Source organism: Oryx dammah, unplaced genomic scaffold (genome assembly GCF_014754425.2).
Source record: "Oryx dammah isolate SB20612 unplaced genomic scaffold, SCBI_Odam_1.1 HiC_scaffold_2, whole genome shotgun sequence".
Taxonomy (NCBI): Eukaryota; Metazoa; Chordata; class Mammalia; order Artiodactyla; family Bovidae; genus Oryx; species Oryx dammah.
This window is the reverse complement of record NW_024070186.1, coordinates 72,806,739-72,831,962: the sequence shown is the minus strand read 5'-3', so window position 1 is coordinate 72,831,962 and position 25,224 is coordinate 72,806,739. Positions and strand designations below refer to the sequence as shown.

General features: G+C 43.7%; 1 protein-coding gene across 3 annotated transcripts in view; it reads left to right on the top strand.

Annotated features, from left to right (window-relative positions):
• Window positions 1-2,487: 2,487 nt before the first annotated feature.
• Window positions 2,488-25,224, top strand: part of LAMP3 (lysosomal associated membrane protein 3) — a 33,113-nt gene continuing 10,376 nt past the window's right edge. For 2 of the 3 annotated variants that reach the window (XM_040251704.1, XM_040251703.1), the window contains exons 1-5: window positions 2,489-3,587; window positions 10,070-10,824; window positions 11,686-11,814; window positions 22,758-22,815; window positions 24,267-24,437. In XM_040251704.1, the coding sequence (XP_040107638.1) occupies window positions 3,539-3,587; window positions 10,070-10,824; window positions 11,686-11,814; window positions 22,758-22,815; window positions 24,267-24,437 (1,162 nt within the window). In that variant the 5' untranslated portion in view covers window positions 2,489-3,538. Of the gene's footprint in view, window positions 3,588-10,069; window positions 10,825-11,685; window positions 11,815-22,757; window positions 22,816-24,266; window positions 24,438-25,224 lie in introns of all 3 variants that reach the window. The other variant, XM_040251705.1, reaches the window with a different exon arrangement.

The window sequence follows — 25,224 nt, the reverse complement described above, 5'->3', positions numbered from 1 at the left end:
AGAAAACGGAATGAAAAGTGTACCTCTGATCCTGAGAAAGAGGTGGGCATATGTGCTGGGGCAAGGATAGAAACAATTCGAAGGTCACACTCCCTCAAAACCCAGGGACAGGTTGCCTGCCTGCCTGAGACTTAATCTGAACAGAGCATCTCCTGGCTTAGTGCCCAGCACCAGACTAACAAGCAGCGACTATCAGTAACGGTGGAATCTGCCAAGAGAGCTGAAAAGCGTGGAGAGAGAGAGACGCTGACACATAGCAGGGAAGACCGAAAGCTGAGGTGGAGCACACACTGAGAAAGCATTTGCGCAAACAAGGCCATACCTTAAACACACGCAACACTTGAGTAATTTGATGATGTATGTAGTGTACTTAGGGTAACTGTGGCAACAACTGACCCAAGGATCTACACAAAGGAGTGAAGACTGCAAGAAATGGTAATCACATGAGTAAGTTTTTGTTTTTTTTTTATTTAAAGAATTCTTTTTTAATATTTTATTTATTTTTTAATCTATTTGTCTGCATCGAGTCTTTAATATTTTATCTATTTTTTAATCTATTTGTCTGCAGCATGCAGATCTTTTGCTGCAGTGCAGGGACTCTCTGGTGGCACTCAGGCTCCAGAGCATACAAGCTTAGCTGCTCTGCAGCTTGTGGGACCTTAGTTTCCCCAACCCAGTATCAAACTCACATCCCCTGAATTGTAAGACAGATTCGCATCTACTGGATTGCCAGGGAAGTCCCAATGAGTAAGTATGAAAGCCTTTTATCCCCCCTTATCATTTACCTCTCCTTAAAAGATAATTGATTATTTAAATAAAAACAGAGTAACAATATGTTGTGGGATTCATTACATCTACTGAATTAAAACGTATGACAACAGAAGTGAAGAGGGAAGAAATGGAAGCAAACTCTTGTAAGATTCTTCTGTGTGAAGTCGTATAAAATCATTTGAAGGTACACTGTGATACCTTAAAGATATATACCCTAAACTCTAAAGCAAACATGAGAATTTCTGCTTTATGAGATAATATTAGTTACGACATGAGAGTTACAACTAATAAGTCAACAGATGAGGCAACATGGAATTTTAAAAAGTAACTAACCAAGAGTTAATAGAGAAAGAGGAGATATGAAACCAAAAATGGGCAGGAAAAAATAGAAAACAGTTGCCAAGATGGTAGATATAAAGGTAACTATATCAGTAATCACATTGTTTGAACACCCCAATTAAAAGGAGGTTATTGTCAAATTGAATATTTTAAAAAGAAAAGAAAAAGAAAAAAGACCACCCTTGTGACCTACAAGAAACCCACTTTAGCAAACCAAAGCCTATGCCTGAAATGCCTGAAGGTTAAGAAACTGAAACCTAGAGACAACCAATCACACACAGCCAGCTTGACTTTCTCAAAGGACACACCCACTGAAGCTGCAGCCAATCAAATAATTTCCTTACTTTGCTTCTGCCTCTTCCCTAGAAAAGTCTTTCCCCCAGCTTCTATCAGTGGAGCTCTCCCAACTACTTCTGACTTGATCCTGCCCAATTTGAACTGAGTTTTGCTCAAATAAACTTAAAAAAAAATGTTAGTATGCCTCATTTTATCTAACAGTATAAAGACACAAGGGCCTCCCTGGTGGCTCAGACCGTAAAGAATCCGCCTGCAATGCAGGAGCCCAGAGTTTGATCCCTGCATCAGGAATATGCCCTAGATAACAGAACTGCAACCCACTCCAGTATTCTTAACTGGAGAGTTCCACGGACAGAGGAGCCTGGCAGGCTATATAGTCCATAGGGTTGCAAAGAGTCGGGCATGACTGAGTGACTACCACACACACACATAAAGACAGAAATAGATTAAAAGTAAAAGGATGGGAAAAGATATCCCATACTAACACTAATCAAAAGAAAGAATAACTATGTTAATATAAAAACAAATTGAGTCTTGGAACAAAGAATATGACCAAAAGTAAAAATCACTTAAAAATAATAAAGTGGTAAATCTATCAAGAGGACATACCAAGCCTAAGTGTTTACACATCAATAACAGAGCTTCAGAATACACAAAGCAAAAACAGAACTGCAAAGAGAAATAAACAAATTCACAATTATAATCCAGTGTTTTGACTTGAGAAATAGAATTTTTCCTGCCGTATTAGTAAAGAAGGATGTCAGGGTCATCGGGGATTTTAGCCCTCCAGGGCACTCTGGAAGGGGAAGAATACCTGTGATCCAACAGCCATCAGGCTACAGCCACTCCCTGCCAGGAGCTCCAGGGAGCTGTGCAAGCATGTGTGTTCATTCAGTCTCAGTCATGTCTGACTCTGCAACCCCACGGACTGTAGCTCACCAGGCTCCTCTGACCGTGGGATTTCCCAGGGAAGAATGCTAGAGTGGATTGCCATTCCCTTCTCCAGGGGATCTTCCCAACCCAGGGATCGAACCTGCATCTCGAGTCTCCAGGATTGAGAGGTGGATTCTTTACCACTGAGCCACCAGGGAACCCCCCAAAGACCACCTACAGTATTGTTAATAGCTGATTAATGCTTTAAATTTTAAAAGTACTACCTTTTAAACTTTTAAAACTCCTTAGCAAACTTGGGATAGTATTGCAAGGTAATTTTTTAATGTAAAGTTGGTTAGTTAAGCCATCATTCCTCTGATCTACTGCTTATATGCGTATTCCTCCTGACTGGGATTCACAGCTCTGAGAGACCATCATTGCTTCATCTAATTAATAGAGGAAGGAGATAAGAGATGAAAAGGTCATCTTTCCAAGACACTGAATATTATTCATGTTCCAGAAAAACCAACTGGGAGTAGGCATTATTATCCCTATTATACAATAGAAGAAACCTAGGCTCAGAGAGGTTACCCAAGGTTGTACAGCTGCTGAGTTGGCAGGGTCAGGTTCAAACATCAGATCTCCCCAACTCTTTAGACCATACTCTTCCCACTCCCCGCAAGGTGAGGGTGCCAGATAAGGCTACCTTGAGCAGTGAACAGGGCTGTCTCCGACTTCTTGTGAATACACACAGAGACAGACAGCGCTCTACTACTGAGTTTTGACTCCTACTCACTCCTCATGAGTGAGGGATTGGTTTTCTCTCAGCTGAGAAGGGTCTCTGGGTTTATACAGAAGTAGATTCAAGATCTTAGAGAACAAGGGAGACCCAGCTTATGAGAGAAGGAAGCAGGTGCTGACACAGACCCACCTCCTCTTGTGGAAAATGCTCTTAATCGGGCTGGGGGACATGCCCCACCCCCCACCCCATTTGTTACAAACACTTAAGGCAGAACCGAAAGTGCCTGCTTTCACCGGAGGGCCACTTGTGGTTTCCCGCCCTCATCGCACTGCTTGGGAGGGCCTCTCAGTTGCTTCTCATAACACAAGTGACTTTGGTTTCTTGGCCACAACTGAGTGAAGGGCAGAAGGAGCCTGCCCTGGCATCAGCCTCCCACCGTTCAGAAGACCCAGCCGTGCTGAGCGCTGAGCCTAGCAGCTGCTTGGCGAGGCACTGGTGCTCCCTGGCTCCCCAGTCATGTCCTGGCAGATCTCGGCAGTGGTGCTGTTCTTCGTGTCTCTGGCTGGTGAGTGACACACATGACCTTCCACGATGACCCCACCATATCTGGTCCTATTAAATGTAAATTCATTCTAGTTCCAGTGACCAAGGTGGGACAGGGCAGACTGGAAATAGCTGTTGTGACTTCAGTTACTGTGGGTATCTGACTTGGGACTGTCTTTTTGTTACTCTACATGTGGACCACACTTCAGTGTTTCCCAAAGGCTTCCATGGTTTGGATTGTTTGCCATGAGTCAGGCAGAGTAGGTGTCAACCCAGGAAGACAGAGACACTGCCTGTGGTTCCCAGATGGGTTCTAGGCACCTGATTAGGGAGAGTTTGTAGATATCACTCCCATTTAAGAGGTGAAGAACTGAGCCAGGACTTAAAAATGGGGCTCTTGGCACACACTCTGGGGAAAGCATGTCATGCTTTGCTTTTCCTGCTTTTCTCAAATGAAGCACTACATTTATATCAAACAATAAGTTGTGAAGATGAATGAGATGTGGCTGACAAGCTGCACCATCTCAGAAGGATGTAAGCCAGGGCATCAAAGATTTGTTTTTCAATTGCAAGGATTTCAGATCAGAGAGACTGTCTAGGAAGCTAAGCTTTTAATGATCCTTTATGTCCCTATCCCCTGCTTTCACCAGGAGCGTTTTCTCCCTAGGACACAGGGTCCTCTTATGTACTTTGTAAAGCTTGTTGTTGATTCACAATTCCTTATACTACCACTGACTTGAATGTGTAAGGGAACTAGCTCTGTCCACATGGCCCCACTAACGTGCTCAAATGGGGGACACACCTGCACTGGAGTGTAACCCAAATCATCATGAAAGTTGGGTGAAGAGTCAAGCCAGCTGCCCTACTCCAGGCTGTTTTCCTTTATGCTGCACTTTCGGAATTAGAGTTTCACATTCTTTGGGAGGCAAAAATGGAAAGTCATTATTATGATTAACAGAGCAAACTAATAAAAAACCATAAGTTCTGAGCTATGTGTGGGCAAAATTTCAATGGCTGGCAGGTGACTGGGGGATTCAAGAATGCAATGAGTGTGTGATAAATGCCCAGGCAGGTGGAGGGGAAATGCCACATTGCCCTTTCCTCTCTGAGCTGCACATTCTTAGAGGTGAACACAGGCACTCAGCTAACAAATCAGGGTCCATGTTCTACAGTTATGCACTATACTCCTACATGCATATATTCAAGAAATACTCGCTAAATTGGGTATGAGCAAAAAGCATTAGACATTTTGCTTGGAGAGACATAGCTTTAAAGTAAGTTTACTGTGTAATCTTTTTCCAGTCACTTTGCTTCCCTGATCTCAAATTCTTCCCCTTAAAATAAGGGGATTTAAGTTGGTATCAGTCAAATTTAGTTTCAGTTGCACACAAGAGACCAGCTCCAAATAGTGAATTAAACAAGATGAATGTTTGTTTCCCTCTTAAGTGAAAATGAGTAAAGAGGAAGTCAGAGCAGGTGTGTGGGGACTCATTCTCATCAACCCACCACCCTAGGTATGATCTCCACCTGCAAGACCTCCTCAGAGCTCTCATTGTCTGCAGAGCTCTAGCCATCACATACAGCTTACAGGTTAACTGAAGGAGGAAACAGGAAGGCAGCAGAGAGGCCCCAGGAGGGACTGAGCTCCCTCCGAGCAGCCTTCCCAGAAGGTCCACATGAGCCTACCTCTTCTATTGCTTTGGCCTGAACTCAGTCACACATTCCTATCTTTCCCATCTGGAAAAGAGGCTTGGAGATGAATTCCAAGCAGTAAGCACTTAACTTCAACTCATGGTTCTATTTATGAAGGAAAAAGGAGAGACTGAATTTTGGGGGAGTCAGCCAGCCGTCTCCAACACAGGGCTGGAGCCCCTTCTGTTCAAAGGTTCTCTTTGAGTCTCAAGTCCCCCAGAAAGTTAACAGAGACAGGATTTGCATCTTTTTGCTAAATGCTTTAAGACTAAACTGTGAAACTGTGAGCAGAATCTTGCCAAGGGCTGAACCCTGCTGCCCCCCACATCCAGAAACAGTCTTCCTGCCTCATGCAGCTGGGGCTGCTTCTGCTGCCCAGGGAGGTACCAGAGAAAGTGCTTGGGCATTATACCCAGTTCCCTGCCCCTTGAGGTGGGCCCTGAGACTCCATTTACTCTCCAGCTGTGTTCCTTACAGCTGTGCAAAGTGTAGCCTCCAAAACCCACCAGGCCCACTCCCTGCTGGCCTTCCACCTATCCCTCCTCCCCACACCCTCCCATGTTCCCATCATGTTGACCGCCTTGCTGTTCTGCAGACATGCCAGGCTCTGAGGCCCTTTTGCCTTTGCACAAACTCTTCCTCTTGCCTATAGGATGCCTTCTGCTCTCTTGTCTGGCTGAAGAACTTCTGTTAGATTCCCCACCTCACCCCATCACACTCAGAGGGCCTGCTTCAATAATAAGCCCTGCCACACTGAGGTGTGTAGTCCATTTTTGTATCTGCCTCACAAGGTTTGGAGGCCCTAAGAGTAAAGATCTGCCTCTAGTTACCTGGCCAGGAGCTTGGCTCGGTGTAGTCACCCATAGAGCCGTTGAATTGGGTGTGGCAGGGAAACCAAACTAAGGCTCCCTAGGAAGGCCTCACTGTCTGGGAAATACCGAGAGAAGTAGTACTTGTGTGATCACTGGCTTTCCCAGGGCCTGGTTGACAGGGTATCTCTCAGATCCTCATGCGAGCTGTAGGGAAATCCAAACCTTCTCACACCACTGGCTGCAGCTCACCATCTAGAGGGGTGAAGACTCTAGGGTACTCATTTTCTGAGTTTCTTGAATCCTGGAGAGGAGATGCTCAGGTTCTGGGAGTGAGAGCCTGGCAAATCAATGTGCAGATTTCAGGTTGTGTTCTTTTGAGCAGGAGGAGGGCTGAGAGATTCTGAGTTATGCCCTGCCCTTGCTTCTGCCTACTTCCCTCTTTGTGGGTCTCAGAGAACTTAACTAAACCTCTAGGGGTCAAAGAACCCATTTAAAAACTATGACCCAATTTTGACAAAGATTGGGCATATATGTGTGGTCATAAACATAGATTTTGTAAAGACAGAGTATTTTTCAGAGTATTGTTTCCTTGAGTACCTAACAAACTTATGAAGTTTCTTGGACATATTTCAATGCACAGCAGAGCTACCCCTGTCAAATTTCCATCTTATCATCGGCCCATCTTTTACACCTCACACTCCTACGAGGAAAGGAGGAGAGGGGCTAGATTGGAGAAGGAGAATATAGGAACAATATTTCCCAGAGTTGTTTAGTTGTAACACACTCTGTCACTTTTGGTCCTGTCACCTACCAGCCCCAGGCGCCTGTTCACCACAAAGTCGTGTATCATACGGAGATGCCATCACTTCCGGGCACCTCACAAAGGTTTCCTGTACCCCAAGCACACTTGACAGGGTACCATGAGTGTTCTTATCCTGTTTGGGGTGCTGTGCATTCGTGAATAGCCAATGTGTTTTTTCTCCTTATTTGAGTTCATTCATCATGATTAAGAGAGGAATTCTAATTGTATTATCAGGAAGGTTCCCCCTTTGAAAGTGTGTGCTACTCAGTTGAGGAAATTCTACTCAGTTGAAAAGATTTACTTTAGCTCATAAGCATAAGGTAAACACAGCGGGATTTTATCAAGGACCTAATCATCCAGGAGAGCAAAAGGCAGGTGGTTCTCAATCTCCCAGAGTTCTCTGGAGTAATCTTTGCTTTTTACTGTAGATATTCCTAGACACCATGTCTGGGCGTGAATTCTATTTCTCCATCATAATACTATGATCCTAATGGGATTCCTATTGGGTTCTCGACCCAGGAAACAGCAACTCAGATTTAGCCCAAATGAATTGTGAAGATAAATCTTTAACAACTGTCAACCTTCATAATAACCTTGAATGGAGAAACCTTGCCCCAGGTTCTACAATATGGGCCAAAAGGCTCCACATGGAGTGATTTTACAAAGATTTTCAAAGTAAACCTACAACCCAGAAAGTCAATTGATATAACTCTCAAATATTATACATTTCAGTTGTCCAAGTAAACATTTTGGATACAGAAAAGACTTCTTAGTAATAGTCTCAAGTAACTTCATGTCATTAATAATGTCTTTTACAAACCAGGTGTGCAGAAATAATTGATACTACTGGACTTACAGTTAGCCTTTTCTTCTGGAAAATGATCACTGTTTTAGCATGTGGGCCTTTGAAAGCCTCACTAAGGACCACCATGATGAAGGTTTGGTGAACTGGGGTCACTGCAGGGGCGCCCTACTCTTCTTCTTTCCTCTGCTTTTATCTCTTCTCTCACTGTTCTTCCCAGGGGTACACACTGCCTCCACCCATCCACAGATCCAAGGGCAGGCTCTGCTTCAGACGGGGGCTTGGGTCTAAAGCTCCAAAACTTACTAGTTGAACAATTATGGTCAAGTTAATAAAATTTTCTAAAATTGAGTTTCCTCATCTGAAAAACATGGAAAGATTAGTACCTGTCAAAGGGTTTTTGAGAAGAGTTGATGAAAGATAACCCTTGATCTGAGGTCTGCCATGTAGTGAGTGACTTGTAGTAACTTGGAATTTTATTGCTATTATTATGGGGAAAGTACCCACTTAGAAATACATTGGATGAAAAAGAGAGAGAGTAAAGGAGTTTGTGGATGATTTTTATTAGATATGAAATTCAGGACTCTATAAACACCAGCATAGAACAATCTTTCCATTTTCCCCATGCTTTTCCAAGTCACTGCCTGACACTGGGCAGCTCCCGCTCCAATGAGTGAAAATACAATGGGTAAACACCATGAAACCGTAGCACTGAAGAGGCAGCACCATCTCTCAGTGCACCTGATTGTAAGCTCTCCTGAGACATCATTGCACTTGTTCACCTTTGGTTTTGCTCTGTGCCTGACGGAGACAGGATAAAACTTTTCTGTTTGAAAAAGAGCCAGAGAGGCCTTTGGCCCTGAAGGGTGACCTGGGAGAGAACCTATGACAATAAAGCACATTCTAGGTCTGCTTAATAGTTCAGAAAGGCTTTTACTCAAACCACCTTGTTTGAGCCTTCTAATAATCATAGGAGGAAGGTGATCCAGTGGTTAAGAGTCCGCTTTGCAATGCAGGGGACGTGCTTTTGATCCCTGGTTGGGAAACCAAGATGGGGAGCCACAACCAAGACCCAAAGCAACCAAATAAACATATGAATAATCCTAGGAGGTCTGCAGTGTTATAACCGCCCCTTACACATTCAGTTATTTATTCATTCATTCTGTAACCGCTGAATACCTTCAATGCACAAGCCCTGGTGGTAGAAAGAAAAAAAGAACAAACCCACAGCTCCCACTTTGAGGTTGCCTTTAATCTAGTGGGAGAGATGCACAATCTATAAACATATAATCAGGGCTGGTACACACTGTCTGGCCAGGCTTATTGTTAAATATTTGAATGCCACCCCCTTATATCATTACAAGTTGTGATTACTGTGGTGAGGGCAATGAAAATAACACTGTGATGGAGAATTGTGGGAAAGGGGAGCTGTTCTATGTGGGGAAGGCAGGGGAGACTCTTGAAGGAGCCGACATTTAAGCCAAACTGTGAAGGACACGCACACCAGATATATCAGAGCCTTTATGGGTTAATTTAATTTCTTAGCTGGAAAAGACTGGACCACTCTAAAGGTTAAGTAAGGGAATGATAGAAATTGGGCTACAATTAGAAAACTGATGGAAAAATAAAAAATGGTAGGGAACTGAGTCTCTTGTCATTGGCGGCAATTGTGCATAGACTGGCTGAGCACGTGAGAAAACATCCAACAGTAAAATTCACACATTCGATTAGGGTTTGTATTAGGTCCCTTTCCAGCCTGGGATTATATGATTCTATGAAAACTGTACAAGTCTGTGCAGATCTTTACTCCTGTTATTCAAGCTGCCCCAGCTCTTTCAGACCATCCCAGCAATATCCAACCCAGGAACACACTCTGCCCAGGAACTGTCTGGATTCATGTCTGAAGATGGAAGATGAAGTGACATTGATACTTAGATATCTAGCTGAGCACGCTCTCTGGGGTGTTAGTACCACACACCGTACAGACAAAAGGAAAGAATATCTCCAGTACGATCATGGATGACAGCCTTGTGTAACTCAATGAAGCTGTGAGCCATGCCATACAGGGCCACCCGAGATGGACGGGTCATGGTGGAGAGTTCTGACAAAACGCGATCCGCTGGAGAAGGGAATGGCAAACCACTTCGATATCCTTGCTTCGAAAACCCCAGTATGATCACAATCCTGTGAAAACATGGGTGCAATCAAAATGTTAAAATTGTGACCCTGTGGAAGAATTTTGAGTGATGTTCACTTCACCATTCTATCCTTGTAAATTTTCCCCAGATTTAAAAAATGCATGTTAATTTTAATGAAACATTAAAGTGGGAGTGGGGGGGGACTAACAAATGTGAGCTATTAGTTGGTATATTAACTTTTTTTTTTCTAATTTGCAGTGATTTGGTATTATGACAGTCATCATAACAGTCACATGAAAGCAAACGTGTTTCCAGAAATCACAGGTTATTCTTCACCTACAACAGGACAGGCCACAGTAAAACCTTCTCTCCTCCAACCAACTAACCACGTGCCTCACAAAACTGCAGCAGCAAGATCGACAGATGGTCACGTCACCTCTCAGACAGTTGCCAAAACATCCAGCTCTGAGACCCTAACCACAAACACAACCATAGAAGTTCTAGCAACAACTTCCCCAGTAACTACAAAGAGCACCCTACCAACCACTCCAACAACCCACACCCTAGTCACAACCCTGGCCACACCCAACAAGTCACACGTGACTTTTCCAGTCACTGAGGCTAAAGCTGGCCTCAGTGTAGGTCCCAGTTCACCACCAGTCACTGTCAACCCAGCAGCTCACACCACTGGAAACAGGCCATCGACTGCCAGCCACACAACTGGGAAAACCACCCGACTCAGTAACCAGACCACCCTTCCAGCAACTTTGTCCACCTCACCACACAACATCACAACCAGTCAGAAACCTGCTCAACCCACCCACACCCCAGGGCCAACCACAGCCGCATACAACACCACCCAAACGGCCTCGCCTGCCACCATAGCTCCCAGGCCCACCCTTGCACCACAGCCGATGTCACCCAAGATGGGACTTTATCAGGTTCTCAATGGAAGCAAGCTGTGTATCAGAGCAGAGATGGGGATACAGCTGACGGTTCAAGACTCCGTGTCGGTAAGTCGGGGCCATAGGACCCTAACAACAGCTTCGAAAAGTTTGAGAGTGCCTTGCTAAAAATGAACATTCCCCTGCATCCTCTGTCTTGTAATGAAACAGACACTTGCAAGTTCCTCTTTCTCCAAGGTCCTCTATTAAGAGAACCTGTTTTAGAATACCTATAAAAATAGACACTGATAGTGACTGTATGAACAAAGGCAAGCACACACCAAAATTTTAAATATGCACATTCCTCACTTTTAGCCAGCATGGGCAGAGTGTGGGGTATGTCCAGCATTGATCCCAGCCTGGCCCTGTCCCTCTGGATGACTTTTAATCTTCAACAACTTTCCTGTGAAATGAGAGGTTTGCATTCAATGGTTGTTCCAACCACCTGTGACATTAATATGAAAAATCCAGATTAATGAGAAGATTGGTTGGAGGTATTGGGGGTGAGGGGTTAAGATTATTTGATTTACTGAAAGAATCACTATAAAAATTCTTCCTATCTTGCACCATTTTTGTGATTGCAAGTAAAACTTCCACGTTCAGGCTTTTATTTGAAACAGAAGTTCATTAGACAGCAAAATATTTCCTGTAGTGTCTAGCATGTTTGACTGAACAAAAATTAAATTTCACACAGTTTATCAAGAATATAGCTGCTACGAGTTATCTCTCAAGGAACTCCTTACTGTGAGAGCACTCTTTAGTTTAAAAAAAGTCTTAACAGATTGGAAATGAGAGGTGTCTTCCAGGGACTTTGAAATTCCCCGATGAAAACCCACTAGCCTCGAGTTTCAGACTCCTTTCTAGCCTGTGCTTCTGGTCTCCCAACTAAAGTGTTCTCTTCATTGAGCCCATCTATTTTATTTGGTTTAGGTCTTTTCACCTCAGAAATACTTCAACATCGACCCCAATGCAACTCAAGCCTCTGGAAACTGTGGCTCCCGAAAATCCAACCTCCTTTTGAATTTCCAGGGCGGCTTTGTGAATCTCACATTTACTAAGGTGAGGCTGAGATCCTTACGCGAACAGGCTCTAGCATTTCTTCCCCTGCCCACCCCCAGCTGCCCCCCAGCTCCCCCCTCCCCACCAGGGCCAGTGGTGCAATCCCACGCTTCACTTTAAATTCCAGAGGAAATAGACATCAAAGCCTTTTGAGATGTTCTCTGATAAGAATGAGGGTCATAGAGATGGAGAGGAGGCAAGTGTCGACATCTTCTGTTTGCTCTCTTTCCCCTTCAGCCTCCTCTGTGCAGCCCAAGAAGGGCTTTGATGCCTCTGGAGGTGGGGTGCGGGGTGGGGGACTTTGCCTCCAGGTGGGGAAATTTGGCCTCAGGGAACCTGACCACAGTGCCCTATGCAAACCACCCAAAGGAGGAAGTTGTACCAATGAACAGACCCACAGAAATTTCCAGTGGGCACAAAAAACAGTATTACTCTAACACCAAAGTCAAATGTCATAGAAGGCAAAATCCAGGGACTAACCAGGAGCTGGGTTTTCTAGGCTGTATCCTGGAAGGGAGCAGACAACAGAGTATAGTGGAAGAGCATGGTCATGAGGTCAGAGTCTTGGCTACCAGTTTGACTCTGTTACTGTTCTGCTTTTGACATCAGGCAAGCAGCTTAAACTGTTTGAGTTTTTTGTTTTATTTTTTTATCATTTGAAAAGTGGGAGAAAGGAATTAAAGATCACTCCTGTAAAGAGCTTGATCCAGTACATAGAAAGTGGATGCACACTAGCTAGTCGCTATAGTTACAGTGACTGAAATGGGCAGACGTCTTGGGGACACAGTGATGGCCATTCCCCCTCTCAAAGAAGAGACTCTTTCTGACTGCCCCCAAGTGTCTTACAGGCCGAGAGGATCCTAGCAGCTGGGACTCGGTGCAGGTCTCTTTCTTACCTGTCTAACTGACCCCTGAAGTTAGAGGGTCTTGGTTAGCAGATCTTAGAGAGCAATGAGCACAGACTTTGGGATCAGACAAATCAAGATTGACTTTCAGTCATAAAACTTACTAGCTGCGTGACCTTGGACTAGATTGGGGCATTTTCCTTGTCTATAGAATGGAACTAGTTACAGCTACTTAGTGGGACCCTTGGGAGAATTAGAAATGGTGTTTGTAAACCACCCTTAGCTATGCCCCCGGAGAAGGCAAAAAGTCCCAAAGAAAGTAAAAGTTCCTACCAGTCTTAGCCTTCTGGGGAATGTCTGCATTTGAAAAAAAGTTACTTGGCTGTGCTGGGTCTTAGTTGTGATATGCGGGATCTTTGGTTTCAGCCTGCAAACTTCTAGCTGTGGCGTGTGGGACCTAGTTCCCCCACCAGGGGTCGAACCAGGTCCCCATGCATTGGGAGTGCAGAGTCTTTACCACTGGACCACCAGGGAAGTCCCAGTTTCTGCATTTTAAAAGAGAAGTTGTTTCAGCCAAAGTGGTGGCCACAAATCCCAAGATTATAGGGGCTAAGCATAGACCTTGATGTATATTTAGTCTTAATTGCAAAGTAGTTGAAGTAGCGAAAAAGTAAAACTATCTTTTGTCTTGAAACAGACAATCCTTATTTTTTATTTTCCCACTTTTGGTGAAGACTTCATTTTCCCATTAAATCTGTATAAGAAAAATGTTAGCGTATGTGTGAGGTGACAAGCAGCAGCCTCAGTAGTGAGGGGACGAGAAGGACGGGTCAGGAGCTCTGGTCCTCCCCAGAGGGGACAGCCAGAGCTGTGGAGGCTGGCGGCAGGGCTGGCATCTAGCCCTGGGGACTGTCACTGTCTTTTATGGTGAGCGTTCATTCTGGAGGGTGAGGTGTCCTGAATGGCCACCACTCTACTGTGCCAGATGAATATTTTACATATCACCTCTGTCCGGTGGTAACGAGAGACCAGTGTTGCCAGTGTTCAACAGAAGGCAGAAGTCCAGATCTTTTAATAAAAGCACATGACTTTTTAAGTTAGCAACACATTTTTAAAAAATTAAACACTGTTGACCCAACAAAACACAGTTGTAGGCCTGTGTTTTGGCCTCAGGACCCTGACACTGTACCTTCTGCCCTAACAGGTGAACTATGTGAAATGCCTTTAGGCAGGAAAGTCTAGATCCTTCCACAAGAGAAATGCGCTCAACACTTCAGTCACTTTTCACTTGTTGCTACCCTCTACACCAGTGCTTCTCAACAGCAGCAGTATTAACACTTGGGTTAATACAGATGAGTCTTTGCAGGGGGGCTGTCCTGTGCTTTGTGGGTTGTTGAGTAACATCCCTGGCCGACACCTACTAAATGCCAGTTCAGTTCAGTTCAGTCACTCAGTCGTGTCCGACTCTTTGCGACACCATAAATCTCTGCATGCCAGGCCTCCCTGTCCATCACCAACTCCTGGAGTTCACTCAGACTCGCATCCATCAAGTCAGTGATACTATCCAGCCATCTCACTCTCTGTTGTCCCCTTCTCCTCCTGCCCCCAATCCCTCCCAGCATCAAAGTCTTTTCCAATGAATTAACTCTTCTCATCAGGTGGCCAAAGTACTGGAGTTTCAGCTTTACCATCATTCCTTCCAAAGAAATCCCAGGATTGATCTTCAGAATGGACTGGTTGGATCTCCTTGCAGTCCAAGGGACTCTCAAGAGTCTTCTCCAACACCACAGTTCTAAAGCATCCATTCTTCGGCACTCAGCCTTCTTCACAGTCCAACTCTCCCATCCATACATGACCACTGGAAAAACCATAGCCTTGACTAGACGGACCTTAGTCAGCAAAGTAATGTCTCTGCTTTTGAATATGCTATCTAGGTTGGTCATAACTTTTCTTCCAAGGAGTAAGCGTCTTTTAATTTCATGGCTGCAATCACCATCTGCAGTGATTTTGGAGCCCAAAAAAATAAAGTCTGACACTGTTTCCACTGTTTCCCCATCTGTTTCCCATGAAGTGATGGGACCAGATGCCATGATCGTTTTCTGAATGTTGAGCTTTAAGCCAACTTTTTCACTCTCCTCTTTCACTTTCATCAAGAGGCTTTTTAGTTCCTCTTCACTCTCTGCCGTAAGGGTGGTAACACCCAACCCCAGCTATGACAATCCAAAATGTTTCCAGACATCGCGAAATGTCCCCCAAGGGGCAAAATCACCCCAGATTGAGAACTAGTGTGCTAGAGAAAAAGATAGCCTTAAAAAAATAGGAATACATGTTAGTAATAACATTTTTGTTGTTCAGTTGCTCAGTCGTGTCCTACTCTTTGCAACCCCATGGACTGTAACATGCCAGGCTTCCCTCCCTGTCCTTCAGCATATCCTGGAGTTTGCTCAAACTCATTTCCGTTGAGTCAGTGATGCTATCCAACCATCTCATCCTCTGTCATCCCCTTCTCTTCCTGCCTTCAATCTTTTCCAGCATCAGGGTCTTTTCTAGTGAGTCAGTTCTTTATATCAGGTGGCCGGAGTATGGAGCTTCAGCTTCAGTATCAGTCCTTCCAGTGAATATTCAGGGTTGATTTATTTTAGGATGGACTGGTTGGATCTCCTTGCAATCCAAGGAACTCTCAAGAGTCTTCTCTAACACCGCAGTTCAAAAGCACCAATGCTTTGGTGCTCAGCCTTCTTTACAGTTCAACTCTCACATCCATAAACAGATGTTATAAAAGAGAACCAAGTTGTAGGATAATAAATAGATCTGATTAGCAAGACTGATTTTTCAGCCAGTTTATCAATAATAAGAGTTTACTGAGCACCTACTTTGTCCCCAACACTGAGCTAGACATAACGGGAGAAGTAAAAGAAATATAGGTAAGTTTGAGGTTTCAGATCACATACAATAACTCATAATTTAAAAAATTGAACACTGCCAGCTACAGAAACAAAGAAAAACCCCTCCTAGGAGGGAAGTTGTTGTTGACGTTGTTCAGTCAAGACTTTACTTATCTGTTTCATATCTGTGTGACCATGGGCAAATCAACAGCTGTCTCTCTGAACCTGTTTTCTCAGGATGGGGCTGCTATGAGGATGAATTGGGCTGGTGTAAGTGAAAGAGCTGAGCAGGGCATCTGGCCCATTTAGGGTCAGGACAGGTGGTTTTCCTTTCTCATTTCTCTCTGTTTCATTTTTTAAAGAACTGAAAACCTTTCAATGTCAATGTCTCATTTGATTAAGATGACATGCTGAGAGTTGTTCAAACTCTTCAGCTGCAAGATAAATGTATCTCCTCTCACCCTCTACTACCCACAATTTCCTTCCTGCTCAGGATTGTTTGCTTTAAAAACAACACATCTTTCAGTAACTCACAGAGTTTATGTTTCTGTTCTCGGTACTATCCCTTTCTCATCCACCTGGTTTGAAAGGCAATGTGAGCCTTCAGCACTGACTCTGGGACCTGGAAGAAACCAGAGGGAGGAGCCCCAGGGCAACACAGTGTTAGCCATCAAGGTGTGGACAATGAAGAGTGCGCAACCACCTGGTGTTTCCCCAAAGCCTTTCGGGGCATTAGGAGCTGCCTTAGCTTACAGCTTCCTGAGAACTGTTATCAGCATTTATATGTTAATACCCTCAGGGGGCGCTGTTCAGAACTTCCCAAGTGGGTGGCCCACCATTCCTGTCATGCTTTCCCTTGTGGGGTTCCCTCTGCCTGAAATGCCCCTCCTACCCCTAATTCATCCTTTGAGATGAAATATCAATTCATCTTCACCCTAGGAAGTCTCCCCACCTCAACCTCAATCACCACCTCCATCCCAGGTAAACTGGGACACTTCCCTCTCTTGGTTTCTGGGCCCTCCATATATCCCCTGACCTCCACTAATGCACTTGCCACACATTTTGCCATCTTGAAGGCAAGATTTTTACTTATTCACACTCTTTAGTGCTCCGCCCTGACTTTACATATAGTGCGTGCTTATGCTTAGTCACTCAGTCCTGTCCAACTCTTTGCAACCCTTTGGACTGTAGCCTGCCAGGCTCCTTTGTCCATGGGATTTTTCAGGCAAGAATACTGGAGTGGATTGCCATTTCCTCCTCCAGGGGATCTTCCTGACCCAGGGATCAAACCTGTGTCTCCTGCATTGCGGGCAGATTCTTTACCCTCTGAGCCATCAAGGAGGTCCTTATACACAGTATATTTTTACCAAATGTTTGATGAAAGAATGAATCAATATGGAGCAAATCTAAACTTCACAGAGAACTTTGAGCCAAGGGGACAAAAAGTAAATTAGCACCTCTGTGTAAACAGCCTCTTTAGTTTTTGTGACATTCAGAGTAGAGATTTCTTTCTCTTTTTTTTTGCATTTAACTTTTTATTTTATATTGGGGTATAGTTGATTAACAATGTTGTGTTAGTTTCAAGTGTACAGCAAAAACATTCAGTTGTACACATACATATATCTATTCTTTTTCAAATTCTTGTCCCATTTAGGTTATTACATAATGAGCAGAATTCCCTCTGCTACACAGTAGATCCTTGTTGGTTATCTGTTTTAAATATAGTAGTGAGTACACGTCAGTCCCAGACTCCCTAAATATCACCCCATCTGTCCCCATGGTAACCATACCTTGAGCAAAAGGGGCCTGATTGATGTCCACATCCTGAACATCTGTGATTGTGAAACTCCCATGATAAAATTTGCAGAAGTTGAGGAGGGGACCCTGGGCATCACAGTCATTGGTATGCTGCCTTCTTGGGCAGGCTGGACAGACTGGCTTTCTCTGGACCCTGTCCTTTGCTAAGGAGGATGTTTAAGTTCCTTGAGCTAAACTCTTTCTGATGAGATATCGCAGAGTTCTCTTTTTGATGAGATATTGCAGAGACACTGACAGTGAGGAGCCACATTGTCAGCAGCCATTGGTTGAGTAGGGAGACGGTTCTTTAGCAAATGGTTCATTCAAATGGACATGCTGTAAGTGCTAAAGTACCATACTTGGCTCTTAGGAGTCCTTGGCCCTCTTTTGTCAATGCTGATAGGTACACACAGGCTTTTTACTTTGTCTTCAAGAATCTGTCATGGTAGATATTTGTCATTCTTCAGCCTCAACCCCAAATGAGAAACCATTTGGCAGAGACTAACCTGATGGGTGACAAAGGAGAAAGCAGACATTATAAATTGAATAATGTGTGGCATGTAATTTCCCTTGGGCTTTGGGTTTACACCTGCTTGAAGTTTTCAACCCACCCTGCACTCCCACTGCTCTTCTCTGCAACCACCCCGTTCCCATTACTGAGAGCTGAAGTTTCAGCCAGGTTCTTTAATCCATAGGGCTAGCTAAGCTTAGCTCACTGGCTTGTTCTCTTTTTCTGTTGGTGGTGGATCTGAGCTCTAGGATATAGATAAAAATTATCCTTTGAGCTCAGTGAGAGAGGTTTACTGGGAAGGGAAAATCTTTTTGTTAACAATGCTAGTTAAAATTTGAATGGAGACTTTGTGATCAGTTTTTTACATGATTCCTTCATTTAATCTTCACATCAACCTAAGATGTGAGGATTACCATTGCCTATTACTATTGTCCCCATTCTTCTATTGAGTAAGTAAAAAATTAAATGTTTGGAATGTTCACAAAGATTCAACAACTCAAACTAGGTTATATGGGAACAAAGACATATTTAAAGAATAATATTAAAAAATTCTTAGCAACATTTTATTCTCCCAAATAGGAGATTCATCACTCTAACATTTCATAACCAACCAATGTATTCAGCAACCTGGTATTTAACTGATGGTGTAGCCCAAGAGTCAACAAACTGTGCCCCCCACAACCAAATCTGGCCCACAACTGAAAAAATGTACAGTCCACAAGCTGAGAATGGCTTTTACATTTTTTATGGTTGGGGAGGAGAATGAAAATTCTATGACACATGGAAATCATATAAGATTCAAAATTTCAGTGTCCATAAATGTTTACTTTTGGAATATGGCCACACTTATTTGAGTATATGTCATCTACAGCTGCTTTTGTGCTAGAATGGTAGAGTTGAATGGCTGCTACAGAGAACCACAAAGCCTAAAATATTTACCATATGGCTCTTTAAAGCAGAAAAAAAAAACAACAACTTTCCAACCCCTCATATAGAATAAACTTCAGCCCTGTTGCCATTCAAATTAGGCCAAATTCTGAATTTTCAAAAGAAATGCTTTGCTCCAGTTTAAATGAAAGACAATTTTATTTTCTTTAACACCACTCCACAGAAAAAGTGGGTACCATGATCTAAATAAGACTTATTCAATATCGGCAGCATACATTATATAAAACTTGAAATCTCAAGGAAATTAAACATTCCTCTGATCTTTTGTTTATATAAATTTGCCAAACACATGCTGTTCCTTCACCATGAAGATAGACAGTAGCTTTGTCAACATTTGTCTAATTTTGACTCAGTCAAAACAGAAAGATATAGGCTTGGGGCTCTGTCCTGTTACATCATGAGATGAACTTGCAGTGAGCGTGGGCACTGCCATCTGCTCTGGAGGGCCTCACCATGGGCACTAGCCCCATAAAGCCCAAGTTCTTCTGGAGCAGGAACAAACCTTCCCATCAGGGCATGCAGTTGGTTGGGCCCATGCTTGCTTTAATGCTTCACTTCCCCTCTTGGAACTTTTAATGATTTTTCAAATGTTATTCATTCATTTATTAGCTGTGCTGGGTTTTCATTGCTGTACCAGGGCTTTCTCTAGTTTTGGCAAGCAGGGGCTACCCTCTGGTTGTGGTGCTCGGGCTTCTCATTGTGGTGACCTTTCTTGTTGTGGAGCACAGGCTCTAGAGTGCTCAGGCTTCAGTAGTTGCAATGCCTGGGCTCAGTAATTGTAGCTCATGAGCTCAGCAGGTGTGGCTCGAAGGCTCCAGCTTGCGGGCTCAGCAGTTGCGGTGCGTGGGCTTAGTTGCCCTGCAGTATGTGGGATCGTCCCAGACCAAGAATTGAACCCACGCCCCCTGCATTGCAAGGTGGATTCTTAACTGCTGGACCACCAGGAAAGTCCCTTAATGACTTTTGATCTTGCATTTTTTATTTTGAACTAGGCCCACAAATTATATGGGCTTCCCAAATGGCTCAGTGGTAAAGAATCTGCCTGCCAATGCAGGAGACGCTGGAAATGCAGGTATGATTTCTGGGTCAGGAAGATCTCCTGGAAGAGGAAATGGCAACCTGTACCAGTATTGCCTGGAAAATCCCATGAGCAGGGGAGCCTGGTGGGCTTTAATCCATGGGGTCACAAAGAGTCAGACACTGAGCAACTGAGCATGCACGCACAAATTATATAGCCAGTCTTGCTTCCTAAAGATGATTCTGTATAGGCAACTACATTTTAGGGAATGTGAAAGGAAGTTCTTACACAACAATTTTTTCTCTGTAATTCCATATCCCATAAAGGAAAATGTTGAGCAAGATCCCATAGACAAGATCTTCCTTTGTCTCACCTACAATGTGAATCAGAGGTAGATTCCTGCCTCCTCTGAACCTCTTTATTCTCAGTTGTAAAATGGGATAAGAACACTTATGCTGCCTCAAGGGGTTGTTATAAGGATCCAAGAAGGCGAAACATGCACTTAGGAAACTGTAAAACCTTTAAAGAAATACAAGCCCCCTTTCTTTACAAGGAAGATAGATGTAGGAGCTGCCACAGGAGAGAGAAACTCCAGGAGGTCTCTGATGGACAGCTCAGCCTGACACCACCACTGTTCTGCTGCTCCTTAAATCAGTCTCTTGCTACAGCCCAGTTTCCAAAAACAAAGCCCTATATCACTGCCCTGCTTAAAACCCTTCAGTGGATTCTTTCTGTCCTTAGGTTGGGGCAGGGATCTTATAACAGTGACTGTGGGCTTAGTTGCCCTGCAGTATGTGGGATCGTCCCAGACCAGGAATTGAACCCACGCCCCCTGCATTGCAAGGTGGATTCTTAACTGCTGGACCACCAGGAAAGTCCCTTAATGACTTTTGATCTTGCATTTTTTATTTTGAACTAGGCCCACAAATTATATGGTCTTCCCAAATGGCTCAGTGGTAAAGAATCTGCCTGCCAATGCAGGAGACGCTGGAAATGCAGGTATGATTTCTGGGTCAGGAAGATCTCCTGGAAGAGGAAATGGCAACCTGTACCAGTTTGGCTAAAGAGACCCAAATAAAAGAATAATCTGGGACTTCCCTAGTGATGCAGTGATTAGGCCTCTGCTCTTTCACTGCTGAAGGCCTGGGTTCAATCTCTGGTCAGGGAACTAAGATCCCACAAGCCACACGGTGTGGCCAAGAGGTAGAAAAAAAAAAAATAACCTGAATAAACTGTATCTGAAAACAACTCAAGAAAGGCCTGGATCACAGTTATTTTTCTCTAAAACAAATGGATGATCCAAGCACATTGTCCAACTTGCCTTTGAGACCCAAGACTGAGCATCTTGAATGAATCATCTAGGTCTTATTCTTCTCCCAGGACCTAGAGCACTGCCTGGTCTGGGATGGATATAAGAGAGGTTAAAGGCTAGCCAGGCAGCTGGGGGGTCATATCTTCCCTGCCACCTATTATTAGAGTTGTGACCTTGGGCAAGTCACTGAGCCTTCATCTCTTCTCCTAGTTGTTGTGAGGATTAAATAAGGTGTAAAGCAGAGGTGACTATCACACGAAGTAAGAAGTGCTGGGCACGAAGTGAGGAGCCAGCGTGTGGAGGTGCTTCAGTGAACCATAGGATCCAGAGTTCGGTACATTAATAGCAGTGACCTTACTGGAACAATTTGTACTCTGGAACCCTTACTGTGTAAGGAATCATCATTTTCATCCACAAATAATATGCAAGTGAACTAGATGTGGTCAAGATTATTACTGTCAAATTCCTTTGATGACTACTAAAAGTAATTCTGTGTCAGATTCTCATTTTGGTTGCTTTACCATTTTTGGCAACTCCTCTTACTTGCAGATGGTTGTCTAAAGAATGCTTAAAAGTGGTAACACCATAAATCACCTGCTTTAAAAAATAAAAACTCCTTTTCCAATGTACCCTTTCATATCTCAGTTCAATTCCTTTTAACGTTTCATACTCTGAGTCTCTCAGGAAGTTATAGGGCTATTCTGTAGGGAGTTTTTTGGTTTGTTTTGTTTTTCCAAAAAAGACAGTCTCTGGATAAAATGCTTTCTAACTGAACACAACAGCCTGAGGTCCTCTTCTAGGGAGCAGTCAGTAATCTCAGGGTTAACCATTTCTTTCCAGAATCCTTTATGGTTCCATCTAACTGCTTGGAGATATGAACCCATTAATCTGTTTAAAGTAATTGATAACCTATCCAGGAAAACCCACACACATACACTATTTTGCATACTCTATTTTTCCCAGGGGGTTTATGAGTGAAGTCACTCAGTCGTGTCTGACTCTTTGCGACTCCGTGAACTGTAGCCCACCAGGCTCCTCTGTCCATAGGATTCTCCAGGCAGGAATACTGGAGTGGGTTGCCATTTCCTTCTTCAGGGGATCTCCCCGACCCAGGGATCGAACCCAGGTCTCCCGCATTGCAGGCAGACGCTTTAACCTCTGAGCCACCAGGGAAGCCCATCAAATCCACCCACAGTAGCCTTAAGGATGAGTGGTCTCAGTTTAAATCCCTACCCTAAGATACTAATTACTAATAACAACTTAATGTTTGCCCCCCACCCCACAACCCACTCACCTTCCAGATATAGTTGCATTTTATCTGGGAAAAACATGGCCTAGCTGAAGGGACTCAGATTTTACCAGGGGAATTTGAATTTCAGGCTCTAGCAACAAGCATGATGTAGAAAAATTTTCAGCCAGGGGCAAGCCATTACTTATCATTTAGTTATTGTGTGAGGTATTTACTTTTTTGGAAGTTTTCAAGCACAATTATGGTTCCAGGACAACATACCCCCACACCCCCATATCAATGATTTAATAGCTAGAATCCTGCCTAAACGGTCTGTAAACTAGGATCATAAACAAAAAACAGAGATTACCCAAAGATTTACACACTACTGTTTTACAGGATGAAAACTCATATTACATCAGTGAAGTGGAAGCCTATTTGACTGTCTCAAATCCAGGTAAGTAGTTGGAGAGGCCTGTGCCACCAGCGAGGACGCTATGTTTCTGGGTAGTTCATTTTTCATCTCACTAATCTGTGATGCTGCATTTGAGACACAGGCAGGAGGTACAATAGCACAGCAGTTAAGATAACAAGCTCTCGAATCGGACAGCTTGAGTCCAAATACCATTTATTAGCTGTGTGGTTTGGGGCAAATGTTTTCAACTCTATTTCCTCATCTGTAAATGGTGACAGATGAGGTATGTCACCTGTTATGACATACCTCATGACATGTCAATAGGTAAGTTAGTATGGGAAAGTTAGTGTGGGAATTAAACGGGAAAATGCACATCGAGTACTTGCACAGAGCCAGACCCAGCGAGCTGACCCTCAGTGTGTGATGTGATCTCAGACACAGGTGAATGCACCTGCAGTGGCAGGAGAGGGGAGAACGTCCAGACTGCCTCACTAACAGCCTGTGGGCGAATTCACTGAGGTCCACAGTCTGGTCCCTGGCCCCAGAAGCCCTTAGCACACCCTTAGGTAGCAGCTGTCTCTTCAAGGAGCCTGGTGTTAAACCAAGGTTATAAACTGATGTATAAAAGCAGAATGCTAATCTGTTCATTCATGCTACTGTTTCTTATTGTAACTGCAAGGGGACCAGAGAGATAGGTCCTCTTGGTCAATGAATTTTCTCCCATTTGGGAAAACGAGTATATTCAGAAAGGTACCTGGTAGAGGTGTAATTAGAACATGTGGAGTTATTATGTGATTTAAATGTTTAACCCCATGTGCCTTAAGCATTCACCTCCTTGAAAACAGTGTAACCCGCATGAGACAGTGCCAGTCTTTGAGTAGGTCCCTCTCTCTATCAGCACTCAGATGGCTGGAGATGAGCCTCTCCCTTTTCATGGGTCCATGAACGATGCAACAAGCCCTCCCAATGATGGGCCTAGTCCTTCCTTTTGCTCTGTTAATGCATTCAGTGTGATGATATGCAAATAATCAGCTCAGTAACTTTGCATGTCTCTGCTCTGATGAATTATTAGTAAAGAGTTCATGTGAATTTTGACTCAGAGAACAATCTTACTTCTTTTATTTCTGAAGGTCTTGTGGGCACTGTGTGTGTGTGTGTGTGTGTGTGTGTGTGTGCCCAAGCATTGACAATTGTCCACATCAGCTCTGCCCTCAAAGGATTTAAAATAACTGAAGAAAAGATTCCCCAAAGTTTTTATTTCAGCGTTATCATATTTCAGTGTAAGTGAGATGACTCTCAAATACTGCAAACAGCAGGAAAAAGTCCCCAGAGAGCACCTGGGTGAGGTTTCATGAGGCGAAGGTGGCAGAACTCCAGAAAGCCACATTTGAGAAAGGCCATTTAATGCTTCATGGGCCAACAAGCAACAGCTGGGGCTCAACAGCTATTTGCCAGGATTCTTACATGTCTCTATTTCACCTTCATATTTTCAGCGAAAGTTTACCAAGCAATGAAATGTGCGATGATGATGTTTGAGACTGTGGTCGGGCATTCCTTCAAGTGTGTGAGTGAACAGAGCATCCAGCTCTCAACCCACCTTCAGTTGAAAACAACAAATGTCCAACTTCAAGCCTTTGATTTTGAAGATGACCACTTTGGAAATGGTGAGTTATGTCACAAACGTACACTTCTGAGAAAGTGTACCAGGGTAGTTTTAAGTTATTTTTGTTTGAAGCTTTCAAAGGAACAAGAATCACTTGAACATCCTAGAACAGTATGATCCCACCACCAAGCTCTCAGGGTCAAGTTTCTCTGGCCAGCCCTCCCACCATTGTGTGAGTCAATACCAACCTCAAAATCTAGCTAAATCTATTTTTGATAGTTGAGAGGTACTCCTAATGTCATTGAGTTATTATGAGAGGGATGTTTTAGAAACTAAAATTCAATTCTTGCCCATAGGTAGAAATCCTTGTAACACTGTTTTCCTGGTGGGGAGAAAAGGGATTCCTACATGTCTTAACCCACTCATGTCCATTGCCCTCCTGTTGTAGGTTACATTCTCCTTGTCTGACCAAAATCCACGTTCTGACTCATTTATACACACATGCACATAATCAATCAAAAAGTCAGAAAATTGCCATCGCTAACCTCCCCAAGCAAGCTGCTGAGTACTGGTAGACTCAAGTGTCTTTGGAGAGCACTTTAAACATCCTGAATGTGAGTGATGGGTAAAATTCAAGATTTCAGAATGGATTCTTTCCCACTTACAGAGGGAAAAGAAGATGTGATAATTCTAGACAGAAATATACTCAGCTGGACCTCCTCTCCTCAGATCCAAGCTGTGCGACCGGACTAGTGCTTCCTCAGAGTTAATCTTAGTTTTCATCAACTTCTGCTTTGGGTTTTTACCACAACAGAGGGAAGCAGGTCGTAGCAAGAAGACCAGGGACA